Genomic DNA, 26724 nt, shown 5'->3' on the forward strand with positions numbered 1-26724 from the left:
GGTCTGGTTAAAAAAAAAGTCTCCCAGCCACTCAGATTGCTTTCTGGGGAATTTGCACTGCAAACCACAGTGGTGAGTGCAGCAGCAACAGGCATGTGTAAGCTGAATATTTGGAGCACAGAAACCATGGCCGAGTAAAGGAACTTTGTCCCTGAAGAGTGGCAGGAGCTGTCCTGAGGAGGGTGGCCTAAGTCACAAAGGTTTTCCAGTTCTGGTCCTTGCAAGGCATAGCTGTGCTGTGATCCTCACTCGTGGGCTGCCCTGAAATCCCACGGTGTCGTTTTGTATCCTTTCTCCATCCTCCCCACTTCTCCCCACACACTGGAGCTAGTTGTTGGGGTTCTGCTTCTTGCGATTATCCAGCTGATATCCGAGAGGATGGCACATTGGCTAGTGCTTCCACTGCTTAGAGGGTCACAGCAGTGCCTTGGGCGGAGTCAGGAGAAGAGGAACATTCCTGTTTTGTACCGGACTGTTTTCCAGGATGAAGAGCTGGAGTTGCTGCTCTGCAGTAGGACACGGCTCTGAGGTTCCTTCTGGAGACCTTGATTCACAGCCTGGGCATTCCTAGCTAGGCAGCCCCATTTTCTAGTTTTGTGTCTCCATGGCCTGGTGTTGGGAGACAGAAGGTGGGGACACTGTGTTGAAAGACACAGCAGACTGATTTATCATGGACTTCCTGAAGCCAGGGCCACCCCTTTGTATCCAGGTCTAGTTCTGATGCCACTTGAAAAAGCCCCTCCAAGTGCTTTTGCTGCTGGCGCCCGGTATCCCTCTGCTGCCTGGTAGCTGACATCCTGACGCTGCCTTCAGATGCACTCCTGGCATGTTGTCAGCAAGGCCCTGGGCTTAGCAGTCCTCTTCCTGAAGCCGTGAGAGCACTGAGGGGTGCACAGCTGGGGCTCTGCCAGCTCCAGGAGGAGGTGCAGGCAGTGCTGAGTGTGGCAGGAGCTGTGGAAGAGTTATTTCAGTCCTCTGGGAGAGGGTGGGAGTGGTGGCCAGTAGAGGGACTGTTTGAAATCCAGCTGACACCTTTCTCCCAGACTGAAAAATCTGGGGAGCAGACTGAGAGTCCGAAGAAACTGGGGTATCTGGGGTCCAGAAATGAAGTGTAAAATAATAGCAACAGTAATTGCTGTGAAATGTATGCTGTGAGAAGGAATGAGGCACTTGCTGGTTCGAGTGATGGTCCTTTTACTGGAACTCACTTTAAGCTGCGGTTCACTAAGCCTCTGGACTTCTCAGAGGGAGTGTTGCCACAAAGCTGCCCGCTTTTAAAAAAAAAAAAAAAAAAAAGAAGAAAAAAAGCCCAACCCTCAGCCTATTTCCGTTATCTCCAAAACCGGACGGAAAGAAAGAGCAGTCAGAGTAATTATAGGGAGAACATTTACAGGCAAGTAATCTGATCTTGCCTTTTAATTTTTTTCCCCTCTAGAAAATAGAAGGCAAATAGTAGCACTTATATTTACTTATAAGCATTTCGATTAGATGCTGCCTTGAATCTAGGTGGGGCTGAGAAAAGTGTCTATTCCTGTGGCTGTGGGCATGGCTGGCCTAGGGCAGGCTGCAGGGCTCCCTCGCCGCCTTTCTGTTTGGATAATGCTTGTGTGCTGTCCTTCCATGAGAGTGAGGGGGAATGCAGGTGAGAGGGTGGCAGGACTCAGGCGCTATCCCTACCTTTTAAAACTGGGAAGAGTGGAGGGTGGAGGCAAGAAATGAGCGCTAGGAGAGGAGGAGCAGAATAGAAGGTCAGGAAGTGGGGTCTTTTGGGCTTTCCTGATTCCAAGCATGACATGGGGTGAAAGAGCCATGGACATCCCGGAAGTGACAAGGTCTTCCCTAGGGTTTCAATGGTCATGGATAAGAGAAGCTGGGGATGGTACAAATTCAGGTGGGGAGAGGATAAGCGGTAGAAGGCATGGGAAAAGGAAAGGGCTTGTTGGTTATAGAAAATATATATATAAATAACCTAAATATTCATTAATATTGGAATAAATAAAATGTGGTGTAATCCTATGATGGAATACTGTGCAGCTATATAAAGAGGAAAAATAGGAACTATATTTGATCTCAAAAACTTTGAGGAGGAAAACTGAGGCATATAACTCAATGTAAGGGATGATAATGTTTATGTAAAAAATGCTGTGTATTTTTCAGTAGTTACACATATCTGGATATAAAAGCATTTTTTTTTAAGTCTGGAGAGATCTATCCTTCAATCATAGTAGTGCCAGTCTCTGGAAAAATGAGGGGAAGCAGGGTTAGTGGTGGTAGTCAGAAAAGATAAAAGACTTAAAATACTGTAATTTTAAAAAATGAAGTAAATATCGTAATCGAAATAAATAGTAACATGTTTAAAATATTTTTGAGTTATGGTTTAGCAGTCCTCTAAGGAAGCAGCTTCAACATTTAGTGATGAGGGAATTAGGCAGCAGCTTAGAAGCAGCCATCTATCCCTGGGGCTCAGTAGCTAAATGTCTCAACCTAGGACAATCAGGCAGTCTGGTGACACAGCAGCGCAGACGTCAGAGAGATCACAGTCAGGTTGGGATGAAATGAATTACTGGGTTTGCAGTCCTTTTGGCTGGTTCTGTAGCTGGCAGTTACATCTTCTTAGAAGTGGTATTAATAATTTAACATTCATTAATCATCATCTTTAGACCAGCTCTATTTTAGGTACCACTGGGGATTCAGATAAGAGAAAGAATGAAAGAGGCAATGAATGATATTTTTGTCCTTGGATTTAAAACCAGGCCGGGCCCTCATCTCATCACATTTGACTGTGAATTTGGTCTGTCTGCTTCCAGTCCTGCCCTCTGCTCTGTCCTCCACCTGCCACCAGAGTGATGACTCGAAAGTGTAAATCTGAGCCGCCTTCTTACTTACCTCTGTTAGTCTCTTTCTCAACTTCCCCTGTCCCAGAGGAGGTGTTTGACTTTATTAATGTGCCTTTCGGTGCCCTTTTCCGCCTGGCACTGAGGTGCCCTCCAGTCATGTGACAAAACGACCTCGGCAAACTTCTTTTGCTAATCCTGGAACACACTGCAGTGTTTTCATGTGGCATATATTTCCCTTGCACTTTGGGACCCAATTCAGATGTCACTAGTTTTGTGAAAGCTTTTTGAATACTTTCACTTTCTGAGAGGACTTAACCTTGCACTTTGCACCTCACTGCTGTCGTATACCATTAAAATGATTAGTTATGTGTATTTATTTTAGGATTGTCAGCTTAGGACAGCTTGTCAACTATGTCTTATTAATCTCTCCCTCACAGTGTCTGTCCTAGTATCCATCCTATATAATAAGTACTGAAAAAAATGTTGATTGAAGCCATAGCATATGTCCTAGTTACCTTTCTATGTAACAAATGTTTCCAAACCTCAGTGGCTTAAAACAACCATTTTATTATGCTTACAGAATCTGTGGGTTGAGAATTTTGGGGGGTAGAGGCACATCAGACATGGCTGTAAGTTCCAAGGCTGGGGGGCAGCTCACAGTAGAGGCTTGTTCAGTCACATGGTTGCAGGTGGAGCTGGCTGGAGCCAGCTCTGGACTGGAGCATCTGCCCAGGGCCTCTCCATGTGCCTTGGGCCCCCTCACAGCATGGCCTCAGGACCGTAGGCTTTCTTACGTGGTGGCTCAGGGCTCCCTGAGTGAAATAGAAGCTGCATCACTTTTCATGACCTAGGATCGGAAGTCACAGTGACTTCCTGCCCAGATCCAAAGAGAAGGGAATTATTCTAAACTCCACCTCTTGATGGGAGTGTGTGGCATGGTCACATTGCAAAAGAGCATGTGGGAAGGAGATATTGTTACTGTTGTATCTGGAGAATACAACCTACCAAGGTGTGTGGGAGAAATTAGTTCCACAGCTAGAGTTAATATCACTACTATTGCTACTACTGCAACTGGTGACTGAACATTTATTAAGCACTTATTATGTGCCAGGAATTAAGTTTTAAATGTAGCAACTAATTTAATCCTTCCATAACACTGTGAAGATTATACCACTTTAGAGATGAGGAAACTGAGGTGCAGAGAGGTTAAGTAACCAGCCCAGGGTCTCACAGCTACTGCCCATGCTGTGGGAAGTCAGTGAAGGGGAAGACTTAGGAATTCACACCGATCTTTAGATTTGCTGCTGGATTGTGGCAGTGCATTTATTACGTGGGAGTTGATGGCTATTTCAAGAGCCTTTTTTTTTTTTTTTTTTTTTTTCTGAGACAGGATCTCGCTCTGTCACCCAGGCTGGAGTACAGTGGTGCAATCATTGTTCATGTTAGCTTCAACCTCCCGGACTCAAGGGATCAAGGGACTTTTTTTGTTGTTGTTGTTTTTTGTTTTTTGAGATAAGAGTCTCACTTTGTTGTCCAGGCTACTGTACAATGGCATGATCTCGGCTTACTGCAACCTCCGCCTGCTGGGTTCAAGCAATTCTCCTGCCTCAGCCTTCAGAGTAGCTGGGACTAGAGGTATGCACCACCTTGCCGGGCTAAATTTTTGTATTTTTAGTTTTTAGATTTTGTATTTTTTTAGTTTTGTAATTTTAGTAGGGACAGGGGTTCACCATATTGGCCAGGCTGGTCTCAAACTCCTGACCTCAGGTGATCCACCTGCCTTGCCCTCCCAAAGTGCTGGGATTATAGGCATGAGCCACTGTGCCTGGCCTCAAGGGACATTTTTGATGAAAGTATGGATTCAGATAAGGTCCTTGCACCTGTGGTGTTAGGAAACTGAACCTCGAGCTGTCCTGGTTTGATGGCTCCACTTCTGCCATCTGGACCTTGGTTAGATTGTCCCTTGATGGCAGTGACATTGACCTAGTGGGCTGGAATGCAGTGGTGTGATCTCAGCTTGCTGCAACCTCCATCTCCCAGGTTCAAGCGATTCTCCTGCCTCAGCCTCCTGAGTAGCTGGGGTTATAGGCGTGTGCCATCACACCTGGCTAATTTTTGTATTTTTAGTAGAGCTGGGGATTCACCATGTTGGCCAGGCTGGTCTCGAACTCCTGACCTTAAGTGATCCATCTGCCTTGGCCTCTCAAAGTGCTGGGATTACAGGCGTGAGCCACCGCGACACACCAGTGTGGGTGTCTTTAGTCAGCTTCATTTACTCCCTAACTCCTTGCCTCAGGTTCTGCATCTGCAAAGTGAGGTCACTAGGAGTATTTACCTCAGAGGGCTGTTGTGAAGGTTAAAGCTGGTTATACAAGCAGAGTACTTGGAACAGTTACCTGGCTGAGGCTCAATAAGTGCTGGCTGTCCTTATTGGAAAGGTTCAAGTCTTGTGGTTTTCCTGTCACCTGATCTGGAAAGATGTCAAACAAAGGATCTTTTAGCCCATGCCACTTCCTGTCCTTCCTTGGCAGAAGGCTGACAGGTGAGAATCCCCAGAAGTTGTCACTGATGTGGCTGTGGAAGTGGCTTTCCCGATTGCTGTCTCTCTGGAGCCTTTAAGTTCCATGAAGCACTAAGTTGACCTGGACTCCACCTATTCAGCATGCTCTGGCAGCTCAGTTCAGTTCCCATTTTTTAACTTGGGACTGCACAGATTCCCCATCATTTCTTTTAGGACCAGGTGGGCAAGAAGATCCAGTCAGTGCTTTATTACTTCTCACTGATATTCACAGAGCACATTCAGTGTGAGCCATGGAGTAAGAAAACTCTTAGTCACATTCTGTGTCATGAGAAGGTTACTTAACCTTGAAGTCCATTTCCTTGTTTGGTATATGTGGCTATAATGAAATCGACCCCATTCAGCTGTTGTGAGGATTAAATGAGATGATGTATGCAGGGCAACTAGGACAGTGCCTGGGAAAGTGCTACTCATCATGATCATTTATCTTCAGTTTAGAAACAATGTATACTTGCTTATTTAAAAAAGGAGATAATAGAGAAAAGGTATTGAGAAAAATAGGAGAGGAGAAAATCACTCATACTCTCACCATTCAGTGATTCAGACCAGTGTCATCAATGTTTTGTTTGGTTGCTTTTGTAGGTGTAGGATTTTTTTTTTTTTTAATCAGTAGTTTTACTGCATATGCAGTTTTGCACTTTTAACCCAAACTTAATGTTCTTTTTAATGCTTTTGTACAAAGATTGATCCTGTTTTTAGATTGATATCTCACATTGGTAGAAATGAGATGAAATTTTAAAATATTCATTTGGTGGCTTTCACAGTATGATTTGATCTCTAGGGTCTCCTGTGGGATTGCTACATGGTGCCTTGTATTTTTTTCATCTTATAGATGAAGAAAGATACTAGTGTGGCTGAGTCACATGCAGAATTTGGAGGAGCAGGGTGCTGAACGAGTTTGATGATTGTAGGGGCCACAACTGGAAAAGTGGATGTAAAATGGTGAGGTCGATCCCTTTGACACTTTCACATGCTCAGTCACACATCTTGAACATATAAGTTGGATCCTGTGCCTAGAGATAGGTTTGTGAGCCAAGTCATATTCCAAAAATTGCATGAGAAGCTGGCTTTCCCAGGCACAGTGACCCCTCCCTGCTCACTAACTCCTGAATCATACCTCCTGCTCCTAGCCAGGTTTGTCTAGGACTTGAGCACAAAGAAAAAGTGAGAGCATCTTTGAACAAGAAATACCTTGAAAAACTAGTTAAGTGGTATCATGTATTTGTGGGATGGGTGATTTCAAAACTCAGTCTAAAAGGACAGGACCTTGCTCATTGACACATTATTGTCTGATGCAATGTTTCTTAATCTTTTTGGGTCTTGAATTCCTTTGAGAATCTTTTGAAATTTATGGACTCTTTTCCCAGAAGAACACACTCATGTGTATGTAACACAATTTTGCATTCAATCTTAGGTACTGCAGGTGTCTACATTAGTTATATATTGGTGTAAAAAAAAAAAAAGCCCCAAACTTAAGGCTTAAAGGAACAATAGATGTTTATTATCTCACAGTTTCTGTGGTTCAGAAAGTCAATAACATCTTAAGTGGGTACTTCTGACTTGGAGTCTCCCAGGAGGTTGCAGTCAAGATGTTGTGGGGAGGAAAGGGGCAGGTTCAGTGGCTTGTGCCTGTAATCCCTGCACTCTGGGAAGCAAAGCCAGGAGGATTACTTGAGCCCAGGAAACATAGTGAGACCCTATGTATTAGTCAGTTCTCACATTGCTATAAAGAAATACATGAGACTGGAGAATTTATAAAGAAAAGAGGTTTAATTGTCTCACAGTTCCACAGGCTGTTCAGGAAGCATAATGCTGGCATCTGCTTGGCTTCTGGGGCGACCACAGGAAACTTTCAATCATGGTGGAAGGCGAAGGGGAAGCAGGCATGCCTTACATGGCCAAAGCAGGAGCAAGAGCGAGAGTGGGGGAGGTGCCACACACTTTTAAACAATTGGATCCTGTGAGAACTCTCACGAGAACAGCACCAAAGGGGTGGTGCTAAATCATTCATAAAAGATCCACTCCTGTGATCCAGTCACCTTCCACCAGGCCCCACCTCTAACACTGGGGATTATAATTGAACATGAGATTTGGGTGGGTACACAGACCCCAACCATATCCCATCTCTATAAGAAATAAAAAAGTTAGCCAGGCATGGTGGCGTGTGATGGTGGTCCCAGATACTCAGGAGGCTGATGTGGGAGGATCACTTGAGCCTCGGAGGTCAAGGCTGCAGTGAGCTCTGATTGCACCACTGCACTCCAGCCTGGGTGACAGAGTGAGACCCTGTCTCAACAACAACAGAAAGATGCCTGGGGTTGACATTATCTGAAGGCTTGATTGAGTTGACTGAAGCTGGAGAATCTACTTCCAAGGTGGAATCTACTTCCAGTCACATGCTAGCAAGTTAGTGCTGGCTCTTGGCGGGAGGCCTCATGTGGTCCTCCCCATATGGCTGCTTTGATGTCCTCATAACATCGTGCTTGTCTTTTTATGACTTAGCCCTGGAAGTCACATTCCATCTTTTGTGCATTTCCTACGGGTCACATAGGTCAGTCCTATTTAGTGCACAGGGCAAGGTCTGAGAGGGGAGTAGTGCTGACTACCCATGCCCTCTCCTGGTGCATGCTGCACCCAGCACCCAGAAGCTCTCCTAACTGCATTATTTAGGGTTTTCATATGGGGTTTCATTACATGGGTATGACTGATCAAATCACTGACCAGTGCTGATTGGATCAATCTGCAGTCCCCCTCTTGTCCTTGGAAGTCTAAGGGTGGGGCTGAAAACTCCAACTCTAAATGTGACCATCTGCTTCTTTGAAACTGCCTCCCTGCTCACCTTCAGTCACTTCATTAGCATAAACTCTGGGATGGCCAAAAGGGGCTTCTTATAAATAACAAAAGGTATTCCCGTTGCTTAGGAAGTTCCGATGGATTTAGGAGCTCTGTGCCAGGAACTGAGGACAAAGACCAAGTATATATATATACACACACATATGTGTGTATATCTGTATATAAAAGATACTACAGTAGTGAATACAGAAGAAATTTTATATAGCAAATATGCATTATTTCTATTTTTGGCTAAAATTTTTTTCTAGTTATTAAACTGGTACATACTCATTGCAGAGGACTGGGGGAGGGAGTAAAATATTAAGAAAAAAATAAAAATCACTTGCCATCCTGTCACCTAGTATTTTCTTTCTAGTTCTTTTCATGCAGTTACATATAACATTTTGATCTTTCTTTTTATATTACAGAAGTCATGTTTGCTTATTGCAGAGTAATCCAAAGAGTACAGAATGTCTAAAGTTAAAGAAGTTAATTAAAAAAAAAAAAATGATGCTTGCCTGGGAGGAACCTTCTATTGTAGGTTGAGAGGGGAGATAGAGGGGCTGTGGGTCAGAGGATGCCCTGATCAGGGTTGGGGGCCTGTGTCTCTTTGGAGGCAGCCGAGGTCTTCACAGCAGGGTATTACCATTAGAAAGAAATGGGGAGGGGGCGGGTATGTGGAAAGGGAATTAAACTGCCAAGAAGAAAACATTTATTTTTATTGTTATGTTGAGAAGCATTATTTTCAGGGGTCGGAAGCCCTTTGTGGGGCAGAGGGAAATTAAGGACATATTTAATGAACAGGTGCGGCTGAATGTGTGTGGTTGAAGTGCAGTCCAGTAGTTAGTTATTTGTCCGGGTTGTTATAACCTGCTTCCGGCCTAGGCAAGTTGATTTGACCCTGCTGTCCTGGCTCATTCAGGCCACTTAACACTGTTTACCTTTGGGTGGGGAGGACATTCAGGATCCGCTGGCCAAGTGCCTTTGTAAGGTCTGTAAATAGGATGCATTCTGGTTAAACTCATTATTGCATCACAGGAGCCAGTATCTGATGGGTCTCAGCTGTTTTCTTTTGCTCTGGGGAAGACTAGAGGAGAATGAAACTTTCTTGAACGAGGGATTGGGTCTCTACCAAAGAGAGGAGCTTAAAGCTGGTGAGAGTCTTAAGATACTTCATTTGAGCACTTCGCTGGCACCATGTAGGTAGAGACACTTTAAAGTAACAGTGCTTTGCTACACCTGATTTGAATCATCTGTGGAGCTTTAAAAACAATCCTAATTAGTCCTAAGACCAGTTATGTCAGGTGGGGTCCAGGCACTGTTATTTTTTAAAAGCTCCCCAGGTGATTCCAATGTAGGTCCAGGATTGAGAAGCAGTCCTTGAAGATGCTGGTGTACCCTGACCTGCCTCCAGCCTTCTTTGCAGGAGATGGATGGGGGTTGGTTGTAGTTGCTCTGTCATAGAACACTGCAATTCACAGGATACCTAATGTTATGAATGTAGTTAAATTGTTTGCAAAATGTTCTGTGTTTCAGGAATACTGCAAACATTTGATTCAAATGTCACCATATATGTGTGTGTGTATATATACAGTCATGGGTCACTTAATGATGGGGATATGTTTTGAGAAATGCATCATTAGGCAATTTTATCCTTGTGTGAACATCACAGGGTGTATTTTAACAAACCTAGATGGGATATATATTTTCATATGGAAAATCAAATGTCCCAGCACTGTTACTGAATATCAGTCATTTCCCCTACTTGATCTGCCGTGCCAATATTGAGTGCCATATACTAGATCTCTATATATGCTCCATTATAATCTTACAGAATAACTGTTGTACATGTGTTTCCTCATTGACTGAAATGTTATTCAGTGCATGACTACATATAGCAAAAATGTTATACAGCATATTTTAACATACTGATATTACTAAAGAGTTGTCCCCATGGTGACTTTAAATATCATAATTAATGCCATCAACCAGAATATATCAAATAAATTCACATACCACTTGTTCTGTTTCCTTCCCCTGCCAATTTTTTATTTTTCCTGATTCTGCTGAAGCCAGGATGGGTTCTGTGTAAGATTTTGTTTGTGAGGAAAGGTTCTGCGTGAATTAAAGTTTTGCAAGCCATGGGCGTTTCATTGTACGGGCTGTTTTGAGGTCTGTCATCTTGCAGATTAGATCAGCTTACACTGAGGCACAGTACCCTGCTGAGCTGGGCTGAGAGCTTCACTCCACTAGTATTCCAGCTGTCCCGGCTGTTCACCAGCTGGATCCACTTCAGATAGGCATAGCCAGGGCAGCCGCCATTCCCATTTGTGGGGGAAAAGGAAAGCTATCGCAAGAATGGGCTGCAGCTGTGGGAGGACGTAGGCGGCCCAGTGATAGTGTCATTGTCAAGAGGCCATTGAAATGTCCTTAAGCAGTCATTGGCCAAATCCTGTCCTCTATGGATCCAGAGCCACAGAATGTTCCAGCCAAAAGATGTCTTAGCCAGCAGCTCTTTATTGAGGACTGATTGTGGGCTAGGCTGTGTGCTAGGGGCTTTACAGATGTTATTAGATCTTCTCAATAACCCTGTGAGGCACACATTATTATCCCCATCTTACAGATGAGAAAACTGAGGCTTAGAGAGGTTAAGTAGTTTATCCAAGATCACAGTTAATAAATGACAAAGCCAGCATCGGAACCCATGCTAGTCCTCTCCAAAGCCGCCTTCTTAGAAATCATTTGATAGATGAGGAGATCAAGGTCTGGAGAAGAAAAGCAACTTGTTTGAGATGACACAACCAGCTCTAATTGGTGGCAAAGCTGTGCCTAGAACTCACCTGCGCTTTTCACAACCTGCCGTGCGTGACCACTGCCGAAAGGGAGAGGCAGGGGTGTGCCCCCTCCCACCTTCTGAGTGACCCAGGCACAATCAGTGTTGAGTTGGCATGAAATGAGAAATTCAACTCACCATGCCACTTTAAGAAGAACATGGAGAAGGCAGGCAGAGTGACCTTGGAGAACGCTATCTCAGCCAGAAGGCAGGAGGTCAGCGGGGGAATATGAGTGGGAAACTCAAGGGTAGCCTGACTGTCCTTGTCATAGGTTTAGCTGGGCACTGTCCCCTTTGTCAGTTTGTGGGAGTCTGGGCATCAGGGATCTGCTTTAGCCCTTCACATTAGTATTTGGGCGTGCGCAGCTTAAAACGATAGCAGTCTGCAGGAGCTCAGCTCTGCCTCCATTTATGGAGGGAAGAGAAACTAAGGAATGCTCCTTGGGAGTGGTGTAGGGGAGCAGCCACATGGGAAAACGAAGGGTGTGGCACCAGAAAAAAGGTGCTCCCAGGACTCCCTCCCAGCAGCGCTCGGACCAAGGAAGAAGCATTTAATTTCAGCCAGATTTCTAGATGGTTGCTTTTATTTGTTTTCATCTGAATTTGTGCCAAGGATTCAACTTTTCCTGCTCGTTTCATTAAAAACTTTATAAACAGCATTAATAAATAGATATAAAACTGCCACATAAATGACAAACAGAGGGACTAAATGAAATTCCCAAGGGTCAGCTGTTGAATAAGTAACAAAAGCACATCTTGGCATGATCAAATTCCCATATATGCAAATTAGGGACCGTGCTTTACCACAAAGTGTTTTAATTAATATTTATAAATCACAGAGAGCCTTTGAAAGGGCCAGTAAGCTATTTATATTATTATCATGTCACACAAATAACAAACCCTTTGGAGACTGCTGCCTACTTTGCATTTTGGTCTGAGAAGTGAGTGAGCATGTTGCCTGTGTTTTCTCTCCCTCGTAGGTGTGGTGTCAGCACAGCGGCAGGTCACCGTTCAGGAAGGACCCTTGTACCGCACGGAGGGCTCCCACATCACCATCTGGTGCAATGTGAGTGGCTACCAGGGACCTTCGGAGCAGAATTTCCAGTGGTCCATTTACCTGCCTTCATCTCCAGAGCGAGAGGTGCAGATCGTCAGCACCGTGGACTCTTCCTTCCCCTACGCCATCTACACCCAGCGCGTCCGCGGAGGGAAGATCTTCATAGAAAGAGTCCAGGGGAACTCAACCCTATTGCACATCACAGATCTTCAGGCCCGGGATGCCGGGGAGTATGAATGCCACACACCCAGCACTGATAAGCAATACTTTGGGAGTTACAGTGCAAAGATGAACCTAGTGGGTAAGGAGATGCTGTCTTCGCATGGCCCGCGTCTGGCCTGACTCAGTTCTTTAGTAGTGTAATTTTGCTTTATGCCATGCATTTGACTTTAAAAAAGTCCCCAGAATCCCCACATATTTTAGGGGTCAACAGATAGCACAAGTAAACTAAATTTCTTTAGTTTACTAATAGGTGGTTGAGGGTGAAACTTTAAAAAGGTCTAATGCAGATGTTAAGAATTTCATAAATTAACACTGTAACTGGTGAAAAGGGATATGAAAATATAAGGCAAGATGTTTGTGGTTGATGATCTGAATGACAAGGAAGATGAGACGTATGACATCAGTTGGAAGAGAGGAGAAACCTCTCAGAAGGATAGGCCTTTGGGCAGCTCTGAGACCCACGGGGCACTGCTGAAGCAGGAAGCACATGTGGCTGTGGGTCCTTGCTCAGACCTCGTTCATTGCAGGTCCTTTGGCTCCATGCGTAAGGAACTATGAACTGGCTGTCTCCCTTGTTGCTCCTTAATGCTGAAGGAAACATGAAGAAGAGGGATGCAGGAGCTTCCAATGTGGGCAGCCCTGGTCATAGTGTTTGTCAGTGTCAAAGGGTTAACCATATCAAGGCTGTTCTGTTTTTCTGCCTATCTTAATTTCTAGTTTTTATTATCACAGCTAAGCAGTGGGTTTTCCTTTTTCTTTCTCTAACAAGTCTGTGTCCCAGCAGGAGACCTTTTGTGTGTGTGTGTGTGTGTGTGTGTGTGTGTGTGTGTGTGTGTGAGATGGAGTTTTGCTCTTGTTGCCCAGGCTGGAGTGCAGTGGTGCGACCTTGGCTCACTGCAACCTCCACCTCCTGGGTTTAAGCAATTCTCCTGCTTCAGCCTCCCGAGTAGCTGGGATTACAGGCATGCACTACCACACTGAGCTAATTTTGTGTTTTTAGTAGAGACGGGGTTTCTCCATGTTGGTCAGGCTGGTCTTGAACTCCCGACCTCAGGTGATCCGCCTCCCTCAGCCTCCCAAAGTGTTGGGATTATAGGTGGCAGCCACCGCACTCGGCCGTTCCCAGCAGGAGACCTTTAAGACCCAATCCTTGGGTGAGAACAGGGAGAAAGCACATACTAGCTGTGACTAAGGTACTCTCATCAGACAAAGAGGTGGTGCTATTCAATCTCCAGAAAGATGCAAGCAAGGATCAGGGTATGATTCTGACCAAGAGATCACAGAGAAAATCTCTTCTCTTGCCGGAATCTCTCCAGACTGTGGCTTCCTTCCAGTGAGGACCCCTTGGTGGATGAATTATGTGAAAATTAAACATACTAAAAATAGGGTATGATGATGATTTTTTTCTGCCAAAAATGGTTTTTTAAAAAAAATTGTCTTCCTGGGGCTGTACTGCTGAAGTAAGTTACAGAATTGGGATGTGGGAAGGAGAGAAAGGGGGAAAATAAGGATGTTGTATAGAAATGTAAAACTAAAAGTTCCAGGAGGCATTTCCATTTGAGGATCAGTCAGAAGTGAAGTTAAAGTATCTCAAAGCAGTGCCAGAATGAACAACAAATGTTATTTGACCTGTGAGACAATTGTTTAAAGACAGTATTTTCAGGGAGTTCATTTATTATATAACATGAAATACACCCCATGTTTCATCCAAGTGTTCTTAAAATACCAAACAGGTAAGTGTAAGCACCAAAATAATGCATTTCCAAATTCAAACAGAAAACTTTCTGTTTACGTGCATTTGGGGCTGTCTGTGACCTTGAATGGATGGTTCAAGGATGACTGTTAGGGGTGCAGGGCAGTGACGCCTGCATGGAATGGGAGCTTAGGCCCTGGGAGTCTCAGATTCTGTGGCTTTGTGAATGCACTCTCGGGACATTTCTGTGTTGCAGTGATCCCAGACTCCCTGCAGACCACTGCCATGCCCCAGACTCTGCACAGAGTGGAGCAGGACCCGCTGGAGCTCACTTGTGAGGTGACCTCGGAGACCGTTCAGCACAGCCACCTGTCTGTGGCCTGGCTCCGGCAGAAAGGTGGCGAGAAGCCCGTGGAGGTCATCTCCCTGAGCCGAGATTTCATGCTTCACTCCAGCAGCGAATATGCCCAGAGGCAGAGCCTGGGGGAGGTGCGGCTGGACAAGCTGGGGAGGACCACCTTCCGCCTCACCATCTTCCACCTGCAGCCTTCCGACCAGGGCGAGTTCTACTGCGAGGCCGCTGAGTGGATCCAGGATCCGGATGGGTCATGGTATGCTATGACCCGAAAGCGTTCCGAGGGAGCCGTGGTCAACGTCCAGCCAACTGGTCAGTCTCTCTGAGCCTCTTGTCCTGTCCTTTACCTGGTGGTAAGGCTGTCAGATACTGGGAGGATGTGGAGACTCCTTCTTTGGGCGCCTCTACCAGGACAGCTGGATTTCATGTGAAGTTAAAACTGGTCTCCTGTGCAGCTGGAGGGAGCTGAGGGATGTGCAGGACAGGGATATCCTAAGACCTGAGTCACAGGCAGGTGCTGCACAGACTGAATCCTGCTTAGAGACATGCTTTCTTTGACCTACATGGTGTTTACACTTTTTTGAATTAGAAACTCATTTTAAAAATTGGGAGATTTCTGAGAAACTATTTGTATTTTAAAACTCTGGGCTTTCATTCCCATTAGCCACAGTTGCTGCCCCGTTTAATGGTGTTGCTTTCCTCAGGTGCCCATCTGGGTTCATTTGCAGAAGACATTTGAGATAATGAGACTTCCATCCAAGGTCTAACATTATGAACTAGAGAAGTTTTGTCTTAAATTATTATTTTTTATCTAGTAATAGTCTTTGGTGATATTTTGTAATTTCCAAAATGCTTTATCACATATTACTTCACCATCTCCCAGACGTTCTGTGAGGTGAGTAGGTGGTAGTATTTCTATTTTGCAGGTGAGGATGCTGAATGTAGTATTTCTATTTTGCAGGTGAGGATGCTGAATGCAGATTACTTTATGTGGGGGCTCAGGAGGAGTCATAGGGCATGTTGATAAGACCAGTCTGAGAGTGCCAGTTTCCACTCCAGATGTTTTCTTAAGGCCTTGAAGGGGTCCTGAGGAGGTTGCATGATGTCTTTAGAGCTAAGGCAAAATGATGGTGGCACAGCCAGCTGAAACCCTAGGGCCCTGGCTCCTCTTGGTGTCTCCTGTGGTCCCAGACTCTATTCCCGGGGCTCCTGAGCCCACCAAGCTCCAGGCCAAAGCTGATGGCTGTTGCTGGCTGCCTCTGCTGGGCTGAGGGCAGGTTCTCACATGGGCCCTCAGTTCCCCCAGCTTTGGTGGAGCGTGGCTGTTGTGCCATCACTAAGTTGCGATGAGTGGCTTGAAAGCCTTTCCTTGTGTGGATGCTCACTTCTGGTGAGGACTGTGGTGGTTCTGGTGAGTGAGTGGAGGTGTGGCTTTTGGGAAATGAGCTGGGGAGTCCCAGTACAGGTGGGGTCCCTCTTCAGGACCTGTCTCTTGGACTCCCTGTCCCATTTGCTGCAGTCAGTTGTCTGGGTCTTTGCATACTTTCTCTGCCATTCTACAGTAATGCTTCAGACTCAGCTAACAGTACACATTTTGGGGCTTCATCCCAGAAGTCTTCATTTGGAGGCTCCTGGGATGGGACCTGGGAAGCTGGTTTTCCGGCACGCTTCCCAGGTAATTCTGCTATCTACATTTTTTTCAAGCAAAGCTTCTAGGGCAGAAGCAATTCTCTGGACATCATTTTAATAAGTCATCTAATGTATGTGAGATCTTTTACCATAGGGGTTGGGTTCCCGGATGGGGAGCACTTTATCTGCTCTGTAGGACATTTAGCAGCTTGTGGATCTTTCAGTATTAAAAAATCTATCCAAGGGGCTTTATATTTATCCTTTTCCTTCCTGGATAGTTTTAAGATCAGCTTCAAAAGTTTGGGCCAAATTTTGAGTCTTAATGCTTTTAAATTAGGTTGCATCAATTAATCTTCTTTATTTTAATCTTACCAATTTGGAATTAGAACTTTTTGAATTTACCCTGAAAATGTATCTAGACTAAGCCAGCAAAGGGAAAACTAAGTGGAAAAAAAGTTGATGACTTCACTCTGCATTCCTGTGCTGCTTAGGTTCAGCAGTTGCATCTCCAACTCTACCCTTCTCTTAGTTTATTTCAGTAAACATGTAGTTAGTCTCCACAGCATTGAAGGTGTGGTGGTGATAGGCATTAGGGGCTTCCAAGATGACTAGCACTGGTCCTTGCACTTAGGCAGACCTGAGAACCAATGACCAAGTAGAGTGTGCTAAGTGCATTGATAGCATTTGTATAGGAAGTGTTCTTGCAACCTTAAGTTTTCTCTGAATGGGATGGTTGATAAGACAAATCCAGGAACACCAATAAGTTTCTTGACTTGAACTGAGTCTGGAAGCTGAAGGAGTCAGCAGGAGGAGAAGCATAAAAGTACAAAAGTGTTTGATATGTTTGGCAAGCAGAAAGAAGTCAAGCATGGCTAGTTCTGGATGTTGAGTTCTGGATGTGTGTGATGAGAAGAAAGGCAGCTGGAAGCCCCAGATGCTGTAGTGTAGAGCTGGGGCTTGACTCTGTGGGCCAAGAGTTTTCAAGCTGTTCTTGGAACCCTGGGAGCCCCTTAAAGGTGCCTAGGAGGTTAGACATGGGGGTGCGTGGGTGTTCATGTGCGTGTGTGCACGCCCAGGAGTTCAGGGAGAAGGCATGCGAGGGCCTGGGTGGTCCCCCACTTGCTTCAACTGAATGTTTTCTATGTTGGGTGGCAAAAGATTTTATATGACTAAAAAGTCCCCTTCCTTTGTCCTCTTCTTAATAGTTTGAAAACCTCTGCTACAGACGGTTGGAGAAGAGGTAGAGATTTTTAAGCAGGGAGTAACACAATCAGATCAGGGTTTCAGAAAGAAAAACCCATGGAGGCCACCTGGAGGTTGATTAAATCCATTTGGTCTGAAGTCAAGAGACCAGGTAGAAAAGAGCTAATAAGAGCTATGGCTAGGTCAGTGGGTGCCAGAGGCGAACGAATAAAGAGCACAGTGGAAGGAGGGGTCCAACTGTCTAGAAGCTCGGGGGCTGGGGCTGGGGCTGCGGGGGTTCCTTGAACTGTGGAAGGGAAGGAACAATAATGAGGACATGCAGGACCTTTGCATTTGTGGCAGCATTGGCTGTCTTTTGTGTTTGTAAATTCTAATGAAAGAGCCCATCCATCAGGTAGACTCTGATAGAGATGCTCAGTATGCGAAACACCCAGCGAGTCCTCAGACATAGGGGTCTGGGGCTCAGAGACTGAGCCTGAGAGTGGTCAGGGCCCCGGAAGAACCCATGGCGTAAAAATGGGACAGGGCCTGGGAGAACAGTAGCAGTAAGAAGTGACCAGAGGGCTGGGCGCGGTGGCTCAAGCCTGTAATCCCAGCACTTTGGGAGGCCAAGATAGGCGGATCACGAGGTCAGGAGATCGAGACCATCCTGGCGAACACAGTGAAACCCCGTCTCTACTAAAAAATACAAAAAACTAGCCAGGCGAGGTGGCGGGCGCCTGTAGTCCCAGCTACTCGGGAGGCTGAGGCAGGAGAATGGCGTAAACCCGGGAGGTGGAGCTTGTAGTGAGCCGAGATCCGGCTACTGCACTCCAGCCTGGGCGACAGAGCGAGACTCCGTCTCAAAAAAAAAAAAAAAAAAAAAAAAGAAGTGACCAGAGAAGCAGGTGAGAGACAGTGTGGAACAGAGTGGGCAGGCCAGCAAGAAGAGGAGCAGGAGGGAAGGTATCATAGAGCAGGCTCAGAGGCCTCAACCCACTTGAGGAAAGCCTTTGGTTGGGATGCGGGTAGGGGTAGGGTGGATCATTCGTGACATTTGCTAAGTCAGTGAAGCCTAATTTCAGTGAGTTGAAGTGGAAGGGGTATTGGAAAAAGCACAGGTCAGTTTCTAGAGATGTAATTGACTGGGCATAATCAAGGGCAGAAACGGGGGTGATGTGCTGTAAATCTTGTGTCTTCAACCTGGGAACATGAAGATGTCACCACAGCATGGGGGGATTCCCCTGAGATGAGAAGAGTCTTTGGCCGCCGAAAGAAGAAAGCCAGAGTTACAGCCAGGCTAACGTGGAGCAGTGGAAAGGTCTGAGGTCTAGGGTACCCCTTGCATAGCTCCAGTGGTGTTTATGTGGAACGAGTGCTTTTCTGTCATTGATGTCGGGTTATAAATAATTGGGTTGACCTGAGAGATAATATCCAGCAGATAACACGGGCACTGTCACATATGGGTGTGTTCATCTAGGCAGATGGTGGCAGAGAGAAATGTACTTCCTTCAATCCATGCCTCTTAAGACTTGTCTCTTGGGAGCTGGAAGCTGTAACAGCAGCTACTTCATTGGAGGGGAGGCCCTGGAGTTGATGAGGTGGTATTCCCTGTCAGGAAGTTTGGCTGCTAGAGGAAGTGGTTAGGTCACTGGAAAAAAGGGGTGTTTGCAGCAGGACACCAGCCTATGTAGGAGGGGAGGGGCTGGAGAGCCTGAGGAGTGGGAGGGGTAAAACTGAGCTGGGGCTGGAAAAGAGGAATGTGGATGCCGCTCATGTGTGATTCTTAAGTTTTCTTGGGAAACAGAATCCTCATCTGCTTGAAGAGCGCCTAGGACGAGATGAATGGGCAAGATCTTGAAGACAGTGGGAAAGGCTAGAAATACCAGTCTAGGGAAGGCAGGCAAGGTCGGAGCTAATGACTCCACATGGAATTCAAACATCTGTGCCATGGGATTTTGCCCCCTCAGTGTTCTTTTTAGAGGAACAGAGCTAGAACTGGGCGGTGGTCACAGTTCCAGTCTCTAACCCTTAACTCCGTTTTCTTCCCCCGACTTCTGCCCTGGGTGCCTATGAGATACGATAGCTATCTCATGAGATTAATAGCCACTGTACACTGGTACACAGGTTGTGGTGATGCTGTTAGTGTTGATGAGCCCCTCTTTGGTCACCCCCTCGTGCCTGGTTAAACACCCAGCTCAACAAAAATTAGCCGGATGTGGTGGCTACTCGGGAGGCTGAGGTGGGAGGATGGCTGGAGCCTGGGAAGTCGAGGCTGCAGTGAACCATGATCATGCCACTACACTCCAGCCTGGGCAACAGAGCGAGACCCTGTCACAATAAATAAGTAAATAAATAAACATTTAAAAATTAATAAATAAAAATGTAAAAAACACCTAGCTCTTTGGAGGTTTCTTGGGTTTAGTAATCATTTCACCGGCTGCCTGGCTTTCAGCGTAAGTAGGTACTTTCCCACTAAAGTACCTACTAAGTACTTACTAAGTGGGAAAGTACCTACTAAGGTTTAACGAGACGTGAGTACTTAGTAGGTACTTTCCCACTAAAGTAGGTACTTTCCTACTAAAGTAAAAGTACTTAGTAGGTACTTCGGTGGGAAAGTACCTACTACCACTGAACTCTGCCTAAAGATTTGGTCTGACAGGTGGTAAACTAGTGAACAGACATTTGTTTTCATTTTTTTCTGTGTAATTCTGTTAGGTTTTGTCATACTTACATCTTATTTCTAGTATTCACATGGCGGGGGCTAGAGAGGGAATTTTAATAGAGTCATTCTTGAGCATTTGTTAGGATTGGGCCAGCACCTGGGCCACTCTGTAGTTTTCTCCCACAGACCTCAATGGGGTAAGTCTTACGATATCTGCTGAAAATGTTTATAATGCTGTTGCTTACATAGAGTTCTGGGTGCATATATCAAGGCGATACCTTTGTAATCTACCATTCGAGTGATATTAGTAGCTTCTCACTGACCTGGGGGTCTCATCTAAGACATCTAAAGCTTCTGACCGAGCCCCATTGGTCTTAACTGGGGTAACAGTTTGCTTAGACCCTCTGGGCTGAACTAGTTTTGAAATCTCTGTGATATTCAGAGGTTTCTCTAGGCCTCAGAGAACCTGGGTCTGAGTTATTTTTCTCACAAGCTAAGCACTGTGGTCCTCCCCGCGGTTAGTATTGTAAAGAAGAGGAAGGGTAGTGGGAATGTGCTGATGTGGTTTACTTGGCTGGGGCCCTCATTCACCCAGGATATGTCTCTTTTCTTACTTGTTCTCTCAGACAAAGAATTCACTGTTCGGCTGGAAACAGAGAAGCGGCTGCACACAGTGGGAGAGCCAGTGGAGTTCAGATGCATCCTGGAGGCTCAGAATGTCCCTGACCGTTACTTTGCTGTCTCCTGGGCCTTTAACAGCTCACTCATCGCCACCATGGGCCCTAATGCTGTGCCTGTCCTCAACAGTGAATTTGCTCACCGGGAAGCCAGGGGACAGCTTAAAGTGGCCAAAGAGAGCGACAGTGTCTTTGTGCTGAAGATCTACCACCTCCGCCAGGAAGATAGCGGGAAATACAACTGCCGGGTGACTGAGCGAGAGAAAACCGTGACCGGGGAATTCATTGACAAGGAGAGCAAGCGTCCCAAGAACATCCCCATCATAGTCCTCCCCCTTAGTAAGTAGAGAGATGTGCTGCGTTCATCTCCTTTGGCTCAGCATGATTTAGGAGAGGTAGGGGAAAGAGAATAGCGTGGTGAGGGTGAGGTGAGGGCAGGTGGAAGGAACCCTTGAGGTAATGCAGAGCTGGGGGAAAACCGTTGGGCCTCTGTTCCCTGTGTAGCCCACCTGCCTACAGTTAGCAGGCTCCCCATAGCAGAGGATCAGGATCAGGGGTGTGTTGGCAGGCCAGGGCTGGGCATAGGCCTATCCGAGTGCTAGCAGCCCTGTGCATACACAAGCAGTGCCAGCTCAGCTTGGAGGGAAACCAGGAATCCCAGAAAACTGTTTGCTCCTGTGTGGGAATCAAGTCCCAGAAGAAGTAGGTAGATGCCTGCCTTGAAATCTCACTTAAGGAGAATTGATCTTTTATGGGAGGATTTTAAATCATAAAGTATATTATTAAGCATTTGCCATCTGGGTTTTTCAGGTATAAAGGCTGGCATTTCCCTAAATGGCTCTTCCCTGTTGAAATTGCATTTCTAAAAGTCAGTGGGTGGGACCTCTCACATCTTCCTGGAGCATAGCCTTTTAAGCTTAGCTGATTTCTGAGGCTGCCTCAGTGGGCTCCCAGCTTCCATGTAGACTGGCCTTGTGTGGGTGGGTAGTGGCCATTGCTAGGGATTCCAGAAACTACTCTTGTTTGCTTGTGTTGTATTTAAACATTCATATTATGAAGATATTCTTATTAATCTCATTCTCCCATAGTTCTGTTTTTAGTAAAAAGAATAAAAACTTATAATGCTCTGATTTTAAACAAATGGTAAAGTTTTAAGACTAACCTTTAACCTTTTCTCAGCTGCTCAAACTATTCTTTCTCTGAGCCTTGTAATAATTTCCTTTACATTTTTGTTTATATGTTTTAATATTGAAAATATTTCTCTTCAAGTGTAAAGTAAAAAGTAGCCACAGGGGTCATCTTGTCCTCTTGCCACTCTTTTCTTCTTTTCTCATCAACTGGATTGTTTTCTTTTATGCTTATTATTATTTTGTTAAAAACCATACACATACATGTCTAATTATCTTGAAATTCTTTTGTTTCTTAGCCTTTCCCCCCACCGCAATGCCTAGCATGGTGCTTTGCATAGAGTAGGTGCTTGCTGAATACTGTACAATTGAAATTATTGAATTGAATGCCCACTGTCTTTACTATTTTCCTGTCAGTCTGTGCTTGCCTTAACCACGGACTCTCTACTTTTAAATCTGCAACTAATTCCTCATTGTTCTAAGGATCAAGTGAAGGGCAGCCACACTGTTTACTTCCTATATTTTTTGTACTAAGATTTCCCCCAACCCCTTCTAAGAACTTGTTTGATGATCTGTGGCCTGCTATATTGCTTTTCCAGCAGATAACTGGGTAGTTAAAGTCCCCCAGCACCACCAGATCCTGTCCCAAGGCCACTTGGGTAAGTCTACCGAAGAACAACAACAATCACATCGGTAATGGTGATAATGCCTTGGATTTTAATGGCGCTTTTCCTCCAAAGAGACCAAAGTGCTTCTGCATATATCATCTCCTTCTCCGCTCCCACCTCTTAAATCCTTGTAGAGGCCAATATGATATCCACCTAATGAATGAAGAAATCAGAGCACCACACAGGAAGTGACAGAGCTGATTGTTCAATTAGTGGTTGAGCTTGCATTGCATTAGGAAATATTTGCTTCTAACTCCAAACCCACCGCCCTGCGCTTAGCCTGTGCTACACCATCAACCTCCTGATTTGAAATTTCATTTGTGAACGTGTACTCAGTTTTTCATTAGTTCTGTCCTAGTTTTCACTTAATCCAGAGAGTTTAAAATTGTCGGCTGCCTTGTCTCAGGCCTGGAAATCCTCGTAAATAGTGTTAGTGGGCAGTGAGGCACTAGGTCTGTAGTTGCCTTTGCCTCAGCTGCCATAATAAAATAGCATTTCTTCTTATAGCCCCACATGCTAACTATGTGGGTTTTCCAGGCTTACTCAAGCAACAGAGCACCACCAAACAGTAGCCCTTACAATAAATGAACCAGGACTTGCATAAGCATCCATTGGGATGACAGTAGCGGATGGGAGTGAGGTCCTGCAAGCCATTCTTCTGCTTAAGACAAGTGAAAGGATTTTCTTCCTTGATGCTGAAGTTGCCCTTTTAATCCTTTATTTTGAATTGATAACAGTGGGGATGAGTCTTTAATCTAAAGAGGAATATTGTTGTTATTGATGATGAGGAAAAATAATTACCTCATCTAATCCTCTCAATGTCATGCCCTAAGAAGTAGGCACTATTAGTATCTCCATTTTGCACATTGGAAATTAGAGCTTTGGTAGGTTAAGGAAGAACCACAGGATTACAGAGTTAGGAAGTTTCCAAATCCATCCTCTTAACCATTAGTGCTATACATGGTGACCGTTCAGGAGCCTGATCATCTCCGTGCCGTGAATCGTTCTGGTATGACTCCTGGGGGAGGTTGCCCTCCTGGGAAAATCGCTATTCCCTGCCCTATCCACACCTTTTATTTTTCACATAAAACAAGCAAATCCAGAATGGGTAGCAGGCATCCTTGATATAATAAGAGCTACATGCTGAGTCTCTGTGCTCGTCTTTGTTTCGGCCTGTTGGGGAAATAAAGGAGAGAAAAGCTTTGATTCAAATGCATTGTTATGTGTATGTGTGTGTTTTCTCTTGGTAATTGGGTGTGCCTCTTAAAATCTGGGATTTGATTTAATTAATTGGTTTAAAATTATTGCATGTATTTCATGTGGGTGGTACCCAAAATTGGAGCCAAATTAGTTACTTTGTGTTCTTTAATACTTACGGGCCTTCTGAACTCCATATAGATAATTATACAAAATACTATATGCATAATTAAAACAATTAGGCTCTCTGTGATGGTTATAAAAACAAAGAGTTATGTGGAATAGTAAAATTAATCATGATCATGATGACCAGTTTTTGAAAACCTACTGTGTGTTAGGTGAATCTACGTGTCATCTCATTTACTTTGTAATATTTAAAGAATTCCGCAATTAAAGGTAGCTCTCTGTCTTACAGAAGAAGAGGCTGAGGCATGTCGAGTGTAGATAATTCGATCGAGTGAATTCAGATAGTTAAGTGAGCAGCAGAGGCTAGATGAGACAGGGAAGGGAGTGGAATCCTTATCCCAAACTTTTGATTTGCAGAATGTTTCTAGACAGAGAGCAAAGGAGCCCCAGGGTTGACTAGACAGGCGGGAGAGTGGTGGATGACGAGCTGCTGGCTTTGTTTTATTCCTGTGTGTTAATGAAAGAATGAAAGCCCGCTCCTCACGCACTCTGCAAAACTCGACCATCTGTGCTCCCTTATTACCCACACTTAAGCCCACGTTATCGTCCAAATACTTCCTATCGGGTTTTTTTTTTCTATTTACTAAATCTTCCTGAAGGACTCAAATGGCACATTATGAATGTTCAGCTTTTATTTGACTGCTGGAGTACCGAATGGTAGGAAGAGTGAAGTGAAGTAGGATTTTGGAGTTACTCGTCTTGCTGAAAATTCAACTTGAAAAACCCGGAACTCCAGCTGAATAGATTACCCGATAAATTGTTTTATGCCCTAAACATCATGCCACTATGTTGTATTTCTTAGGTTCTTATTCAGTCTCAGGTCTTAGAACCCTGTTATCCCAGTCCTCTGCACACAGCAAAGAACATCCTAGATGATCAGATCTAAAATCCCAGGGAGTGACGCCCAGAGCCAGCCAGGGCTTGCAGCAGCTAGTGTCAGAGTGTTTTTGACCCTCTGAGGCTCACCGTACCTGAATATGATTCCATTTGCACCCCTCCTCCTGTTTCCTCTGTGGGGAGGGCGCCGTGGAGACCATAAAGCCTCCAGTGTGTTTCTCTCTCCCTCTTCCTAGAGAGCAGCATCTCCGTGGAGGTGGCCAGCAATGCCAGCGTCATCCTTGAGGGCGAGGACCTGCACTTCTCCTGCAGCGTCCGCACGGCAGGCAGGCCGCAGGGTCGCTTCTCTGTCATCTGGCAGCTTGTGGACAGGCAGAACCGCCGCAGCAATATCATGTGGCTAGACCGGGATGGCACCGTGCAGCCAGGCTCGTCCTACTGGGAGCGCAGCAGCTTTGGGGGCATCCAGATGGAGCAGGTGCAGCCCAACTCGTTCAGCCTGGGCATCTTCAACAGCAGGAAGGAGGACGAGGGCCAGTATGAATGCCACGTGACTGAATGGGTGCGGGCGGTGGATGGCGAGTGGCAGATTGTTGGGGAGCGCCGGGCCAGCACTCCCATCTCCATCACAGCTCTTGGTGAGTGAGCAGTGGGACTGGCGGTGGGTCTGGCATGGAGACTGCTTTAGTGTCAAACACCTTATCCTGACTTTTGTCAGAGTTCTAGCAGGAAACTGTGGCCAGTCTTTCACGTATAGAGTTTAAAGTACTTTCCTTTAGGTCTATTTTGTTTCTTATAAGAGTTTAATTAATTAAGGTGGTGCTAGCAGGGTCTAAGGGACCCACAGTGGATGATGGGCTCCTGAGGGATAGCAATAGCTGGAAGCCAGACTCCTAGTCTGGCTGGGAGGGAGTGATGTTATCAGAAGTCTATCCAGGTTAGGGAACCCACCCAATCAAAGTGGTGGCCCCGGATGGAGGAACGTGGCTACTGTCATCCTGGCCTTAAAGAGAGCAGAGTGACTGAACACTGTGTGGCCTGTCTTTCCTGCCCTGCTGCCCAGGGGCCAGCCTTCCTGAAAGTGAGCAGAGAAGGGTACAAAATCACCTGTTGGCATTTATTTAGCATTTACTATGTTCCTGGCTGATCCTTAACACTTAAACTTAGTTGTCCCATTGAATCCCCACCTAGCCAAGTGACAGACACTTTCATTTTATGGAGGAAACTGAGACCAAGACACCTTAAATACTTTGCCTAAGGCTACAAGTTTCTACCACTCAATGGGGTCCATACCTAACAAAGCTATTCCCTCATTAGCATGGAATGAAAAGATACCTTGAGATGTGCTAAAACCAAAGAAGATTAGATTTGCTTCTCATAGGGTAAAGAGGCTTCTATCAACATTTACCTGCCTGGATAGAATCAGTATATTGAATTTTAAATGACCAGTCTGTGACTTTGCTGGGAAAGAAACTTGTTATGTGACATCGGTTGTCCTCAGCAACTTTATGTCCCACTCCCTGGGACTGTGTCACCGCTTTCCTTGCAGGTAGGGATGGTGGTGCTTTTGGATACTCCCAGTAAAGATGGCAGCCCCAAGTGGTTTTTGTCCTTAACAGAGTCCTCCATTTTCTTACCTCTCTGAGATTAGAATTACATTTATTTTCTAAAGCTTAATCCTAAAGATTGACCTGCTTTTTGCAGTAATTATACAGCTCAGATTTCTGTCTTAGAAACTTCTTCCAGTGATTGCATTTCCGGATCAGCTCAGTTCCTGTGTCCATACTCAGCACTGTGTGGACCCAGTGAGGTGGAACTTGGGGGGCAACTTTTGGATGTCCAGTACTGGTAGTTTTTTTTTTTTCTTTTTAACCATCCTGGAAGGTTAGGAATGTCTGATGAGTGATTAGAGTTAGTGAGAATTGTCTCTCTAGAAGTAATTTGTGGTATCAGGTTATCCCCTGAGTGTTTTCTTACTCACCATATGTCTGGTGGTTCTTACAGCCAGGGGCACTGAGAGGCTCTGCCCTAGGATCTGGAGGCCAGCACTGTTCACCTGATCTCTACCACTGAGATACCTCTGGCTAGAGCCATAATCAGGTGGCCCAAAGGACTGAACAAGGAAGAATGGGAGGGCACTCTGGGCTAA

The 26724-nt window shown here is 45.4% G+C and overlaps 1 protein-coding gene across 3 annotated transcripts in view; it reads left to right on the forward strand.

The window, feature by feature from the left end:
* The window catches only part of IGSF3 (immunoglobulin superfamily member 3), a 94234-nt gene that overhangs the window by 39653 nt on the left and 27857 nt on the right, over positions 1–26724 (forward strand). For 2 of the 3 annotated variants that reach the window (XM_037998045.2, XM_037998046.2), the window contains exons 3-7: positions 12061–12438; positions 14309–14719; positions 20510–20899; positions 22287–22346; positions 24812–25213. In XM_037998045.2, coding sequence (XP_037853973.2) covers positions 12061–12438; positions 14309–14719; positions 20510–20899; positions 22287–22346; positions 24812–25213 — 1641 coding nt within the window. The remainder of the gene's footprint in view (positions 1–12060; positions 12439–14308; positions 14720–20509; positions 20900–22286; positions 22347–24811; positions 25214–26724) is intronic. The other variant, XM_007977429.3, reaches the window with a different exon arrangement.

This window comes from Chlorocebus sabaeus, chromosome 20 (assembly GCF_047675955.1).
Source record: "Chlorocebus sabaeus isolate Y175 chromosome 20, mChlSab1.0.hap1, whole genome shotgun sequence".
In the NCBI taxonomy this organism is placed as follows: Eukaryota; Metazoa; Chordata; class Mammalia; order Primates; family Cercopithecidae; genus Chlorocebus; species Chlorocebus sabaeus.